The following is a 6,444-nucleotide window of genomic DNA, read 5'->3' as shown; positions in this document are numbered from 1 at the left end:
GCAATACAGTGTAAGGGACGAATGACATTGTATTCACGCACCTAAAAAACGTTTGATTATAAAATAAAGGTTAAGAAAAAGATTGATTCTAAGGTATCTTAACCAATACAACCTTTACTTAGGTTACTAATATAGTATAATTTGATGTGTACACTAAGTATTGCGACAATTTAAATAAGAATATAGATATTCTACAATTTAATTCGTTGTTAAACTGTGAATAATTCACAGTTATCAATAATCATAATAGATAACTCAAGAAAAAAATATTTTTTTTTATTTTCTCCTATCATAATGCAAAAAAAATATTCATGTGTCTATTATTTGATCAATTCCACTCACAATAATGTTATAAAAAGAAATGTGGAATATATGAATAATTAATTCATTCGATGCTAGAAATATACTACGTAATTTGAAATTAAGAAACAAGAAATTATATAATCTGGCAATCATTTTAGCGCGAAAATCGGGTCTCGGCCCGCCTGTACTCGGAGATGAGACAACAAATCTGGCACATTGATCTGAGCCTCCCCGTAGTTATAGCAATGTAGCAAGTTCATTGAACCCATGGGGTGACTTCACCCCTCGTCAATCTTCCTTTAATAAAATTGGGCCGCCGAATATCATGTGTTATTGCCCTTTTTGTATGCTTTTCGATATTTTCAAATGCAAGCTACGTTGTATCTGCGTCTTGTGGATCGATAGATTATTAATTAACGTTAGTATGCAAACATCGAAACTTATCATAAAAAGCGATTGCCATTACAATTTAAATGAAGTTTCACATCCGGTTCAAGAGTAACCGAATTCTTAAGTTGTAGGTATTACGATGAAATATGAAAATTTATGGTTTATATTTATATTTGCTTCGATTTCGCTAAACGTGAACGTGTATGTATTACCATCACGAATTGACGAAATAATTTGTTTTTCATTAATCAATAATAAATACCTGTATGTACATATACTTTTAATTATTATGTACGTAATATGTTATTCGAAAAAAAAATAAGGCTGCATGTTTTCAGCAAGTCAAGATTGAAATGTTAAATGAGTTAAAACGAATTGTCACATTTATTAAAATTTCTTCAAATCCCATTATCTTGTGTCCATTTACAATGTCGGATGAAATTCACATTTCATACATAAAAGACAGCAATTCACCGTAAAGGGAAAGGTCTAAGGTCACTCACCTTCTTCATCGTATCTAGTTAGGTAGTGTATCAACTTTTTAGAATATCGTGTATTTAGGTATTCAATCAATAATTCAAAGGGCTAAGGATATAAATAAAAGAATATTTAAATACATTATTGCTAATGTCAATATTTAATGTCTATATCAATATTTCCTACATCAGATTACATTCGTTGACATTTCAATAATTAAGTAAGCCAATTAAAACCAACGCATTACCGACGATTTGTACTGTTACTTATTCTATCTATCCTAGGCCAAAACCTTACAATACCCATACCTGCCCGGAAGGAAATTAAATATTTGTGAAATATAGTTAGAATAAATAAACACTTATAAATATCAACACTAAACACATATAGCACGTAATATTAAATCAGAGTTAAAATATAATTTGGACAGGTGTACTGTGTATATTGGTAAAAGTCATCGACCGTCACATAGCAGCTTTCGCTACATTCGTCGTGGTATGAACGAGCGAGTCTCGGATCTTGTTGATACAGGATATTAGTGTCTTTTCGAGGTTTAAGCAAATAATATTAATATTTAAATATCTTTATTAGGTGGGTTTCGTTTTGGTATTACATCATTTTCTTTTCATTTCACACGCTTACAGAATAGAAGACTTGCTCGTCTGCGAGTAAAAATATAAAGCCTGTCATCAGATCTTATTGCGATTAAATTCTTCGTCTTAAATAGCCTCAGTAACAGTCTTAAATAGGCATCTATCTAAGAGTTAAACCTCAGAAGAGCGTGTAACAGCACATGCTAGGCATGTACCTACGTCACTTACGCTACTGGGTTAACCCCAACATGTCTGGTGTACAAATTTGTACCGAATAGTGAGCACGTGTAATCTTTCAATCGGACAACACAACACAAACTAAACTATTCACTAATCTGTCGTGAATTTTTTTGGTTGTCGATGTTATATATTAGACATCGAAAAGCGTACATTTATCGATTGTACTGAACGCAAGGGTTTGAGACCGGCCCGTCATCGTAGTAATGACTTCTTTTCTATGCAGAGGGTTGGAAACTATTTGATATTTACAATGTGCGACGCGACATTAATATCACATCGCACTTCATTAGAACTGATACACGGATTTCCAACTATAAAGCCGCTGGCTCAAGTTACTCATAAGTGATACTTGACAGTGGGACGACATTCTCGAACGGCGAAATGAAAGTATTACTGAATTAACCCAAAAAATTCAAAACAGCTTCACAGATTACAATAATTCAAAGGTACATGTTTACCTGTGACTAGTTTATACACACCATTCGTTACTGTCTGCTGTGTTTTATAAATTAAACTAATGTTAAACAAACACCACACCAACATAATTTAAACTCAAATACTAAGCAAAGTTTAAATTACAGAACACAGTAATTTTTCTTTAATTAAACACTTAAGTATAAGTAGGTACTTAGATTTAACGTTGCGCAAAAATAACTGACTAGTTTCGTGTAGTTAAGTACTTTAAATAAATAATAATTATTAATCCTTAATGAAAGTTTTATCCTTATCAGTAACGTAAACTTAAAACATACTGTTCCAAATGCATTTTCGAGCCCCATTCGTTATTATTATGAGATAGTCGAACAGCTTTCCTCAATCCTGTGCCAATAAACCACACATTGAACCCTGGCAGTTACTTCGAAACATTCAGAATGTATATTTTTATAAAATAAGGGTCTCAAATTGAAATACATGGTTTATGAGCACAAATCATTTATAGTATGATATGCGTTCACATTTATCTATAATTTTACTACAAAGTGTAAGAAACTACCGACATGAATAAACTGGATTACATAGTCACAAATTTATAACATCAAATTGCTGAGTAAATTTATAAGAACTAATTTCAAACTTACACCTCTAGATATATTACGAAAAGAAATCTATGATAAGACATCTATCAACTAGAATAAATTATTAATTATACATTACTTAAATGTAATAATAAATAGTGATTATATAAATTAATAAGAGAGACAATATCATATGGATAATTTTTGCATACGCAAGAAGCTGGGCTTGCAGCTTGGGTCATACTCAATAAAAATGTTAATGTTAGTTATAAATATGTATTGCTAATCAGTTTTGTTGTTTGCAACAATATTTTAGATTCAAAATTACCGTTAGAAACATCCACAATTTACACAAATGTGTTATAGATAATTATTAATTAATCAATGAGTCAATACAAAATTTTATCCAATAAAATGTTGATCAAATTTTTCTTATAAGATTGTCATGGTCTCAAAAATTCATAATTTAGTCAAGATTCTTCAAATAAATGTTGTCATTTGAGATTTTCATATTTTTTAACAGAAATGAAACAGCAAAAATATTTCTAGGTACTATGCTTTATACAAAAAAAAAACGATTTTAATTAGTCCTTTATCTAATGATTTTGTGCATGAGTCAAGCTCAAGATTATAAATACTTTTAATTATATCAATTATAATTAATTTATTACTTTAGTTACTTATAAACGGACAATTCCTACTGTTATAAAAATTTTTCATGGAAGATACTTTGCTAGTATTATATAAGTAAATTTTATCTAGCATTCTGTCATCTTTGGTAGTGGGTATGTATTAATCGTAATTTAGATACTATATCATTAATTTTGTTTAAATATATATTGCGGCATTTGAAATATAAATAAATGTATAATTGCACATTTTTCATACAATATAGCTTTTTTCTGTATTACTTATAGTAAAAATTTAATATTGCACTGTCAATAAGATTTGTAAAAATAGAAAATATATTGCTTATATGTTTGCGTTTTAACATCTTGGTAAATATAAGCCTTATTTTAAATGTAAATAGGTTGATCTCTTCATGGTTCATTTGAGAGATGATGTAGGTGATCTTAGTCATGTTGAATACTGGATTTACACTTAAAAATGTGAAAATATTGTAATAGAAAATTAAGTCACAATAGCAATATAGGATAAATGATCATGAGAGGGCATACAATGCAATGTCTTTCAGAGATAATTGTCATACAATATTACGGTGATAGCATCAAAGTGGTTTGTACTTCTTCATGAACACTGGTGAACTGTCATGTCATGATTTGCTTTTCTACATATAAATACTAAAGTAATTGAATATCTGACGACAAACCATGACAGTTATGATCAACATTTATGCATTAGCTACAATTTATTGACTAGGTTTTGAAAACGCTTAAGATTTACTCTTGTTCGTTTTGAAGCTGACCTGCAATACTTGACCATTCAGCGAGTATCCGTTCAAGGATTGGATAGCGACAACTGCCTCATCGTAGTTGGTCATTGTAACAAAACCATAACCTTTGCATTTGTTGGTCGCTGGGTCCCTGATGATCTTGACGCTTTGTACTGCACCAAACGGGCCAAACAGCTGCCATAGAATGCTTTCTTCTGTGTCAGCGCCAATGTTGTATACGAAAATACACCAGCCGGAACCACCAAGTGCATTGCCTTGTATAAGAGGGTCTGCAAGTGGTGAGTATCTTTGAAGACCTTTATTAATAGCTAGTAGAGCCTTACCCGCAGGGCCAATGAAGCGACGAGCTGATGCTGGAGCCAGGTACGCTGCTAGTGGAGCTAAAGCCTTATTCTGATTGCTAGGGTTATTAGCACACTTAACAGTCATAGGCCCTGTACCTCCTGGAGGCACAGTTCCATTGAGCTCACGTATTGCTGCTTCTGCTTCACATCGCTGGTCATATCTGATGAACGCCACCCCTCTCGAGGGTCCTTGAAGACCTTGATCCTCAAGGCCTCCTTGCATAAGGTGTCCAACGTTCATATTTTCGTGAAGAATACGCGAGCTGATAATAGTACCATATGGACTGAACAATTTCTCTAATTCCTGCTGGGTCATGTGCTTCGGAAGACCAGACACGTATAAATTGGCGCCTTTAATGGCATCTGAGCTAGGACGGGCGTAAGATACTTTAATAATCTTATTCTGTAAGCGGAGACCATTCAGGGTGTTCACGGCTTTCTCAGCGTCTTCTGCTTTATGGTAATTGACGAATGCGTAACCTAAGCTCTGCCCGTTGAGAATGTGGTCCGGGAACACCGTCACTTTGTCTCTAATCAACTTGCAACTCTCAACTTCACCCACACTGGAAAACAACGATCTTATCTCCTCTTGAGTCATGGTCTGTGGTAAGTAATTTACTATCAGATTCGTCTTAGACTCATTATGGCATGGCTGTAACTTACTACCATTTTGAGTGGGTTGATTGGAGTTTACCGTGTCCATCGAATTGGCCATCATTTTTACGTAAATTGTTTACACCAAAAACGGAGAAAATACACTAGTTCGATAACTTAAGTCGTAATTTAACTATGTTCGAGCAAGATCATAGAATTATCGGCCGCGATATTGAGTTCGGTTCGCGTTGGTTGAAAGCATATGCATGGAAAGAAAATCAATAAGATGCTGTCCACTCTCGTACTTATCCTGTTTTCGGCTGTACTGTGTCTAATACATTGAATCAAATAGGAAGCGGGAACACAAATTAACTTTAGTTTATTAGATCTTTTTGAGAATACTAAAGCAAAGTGAAAAGGAAATCAACCAAAAATCTATGCGACTTGCGACCTATTCTCGTAAATTCATTTCTTTCACTTCACTTTCTTTTTAAAATGTTGCCAAGAGTGAACTCATTCCAACATTACCCCACGCCCAAATATTATTTGCCAGAAACAACAAAGCGATCAAATTATGTAAAAAAAAAAATGCATTTTGTAAAGAGATAATACATATAAATACCATTCGTTTTGTAAAATTTTAAAAAGCATTTTTTTAATATTCATGAATAAACGTTACATTTTTAAGATTAAAATTAATAAAAAGTGCGAAATATGGAAACGAGAATAGATGTAGTAAAAAAAGATTTCATTGATAGCAGGTAAATTCATGAATTAACACTGAAATTATATAATTTAAATTATAGTCTTTAAAAATAACTTAAGACATAATTATAATATTTGCCTAAAATTGTGATGTTTTTAAAGAATTGCAACATTGGTTACAGTACTACCAATAGCACAAATCTACCAACATAACAGCACTTTAATAACGTTTAGAAATCTTGTCTTCTGTATAATAAAGTAAGTTTATACACAATTAAATTGATTGTATTTGTAATAATATTAAAAAAAATCATAATTTTAGGGAATGATAAAAAGAAGAAAAAGGTTAATAACAATTTTCATTTTTA

At 32.2% G+C, this 6,444-nt stretch overlaps 1 protein-coding gene across 1 annotated transcript; it reads right to left on the bottom strand.

Moving 5' to 3' along the window:
- Nucleotides 1-1,301: 1,301 nt before the first annotated feature.
- On the bottom strand, nucleotides 1,302-5,874 carry LOC119834369 (ELAV-like protein 1). Its single transcript, XM_038358712.1, has one exon. The coding sequence runs from the start codon at nucleotides 5,493-5,495 to the stop codon at nucleotides 4,413-4,415; it is 1,083 nt and encodes a 360-aa protein (XP_038214640.1). The 5' UTR covers nucleotides 5,496-5,874; the 3' UTR covers nucleotides 1,302-4,412.
- Between the last annotated feature and the right edge of the window lie 570 nt (nucleotides 5,875-6,444).

The sequence above is a fragment of the Zerene cesonia genome, chromosome 19, assembly GCF_012273895.1.
Source record: "Zerene cesonia ecotype Mississippi chromosome 19, Zerene_cesonia_1.1, whole genome shotgun sequence".
In the NCBI taxonomy this organism is placed as follows: domain Eukaryota; kingdom Metazoa; phylum Arthropoda; class Insecta; order Lepidoptera; family Pieridae; genus Zerene; species Zerene cesonia.
This window is presented reverse-complemented; position numbering and strand designations above follow the sequence as displayed.

What these genes read in the sequence shown, in the direction of transcription:
- LOC119834369 (XM_038358712.1), bottom strand. Translation starts at nt 5,495, where the DNA reads ATGATGGCCAATTCGATGGACACGGTAAACTCCAATCAACCCACTCAA.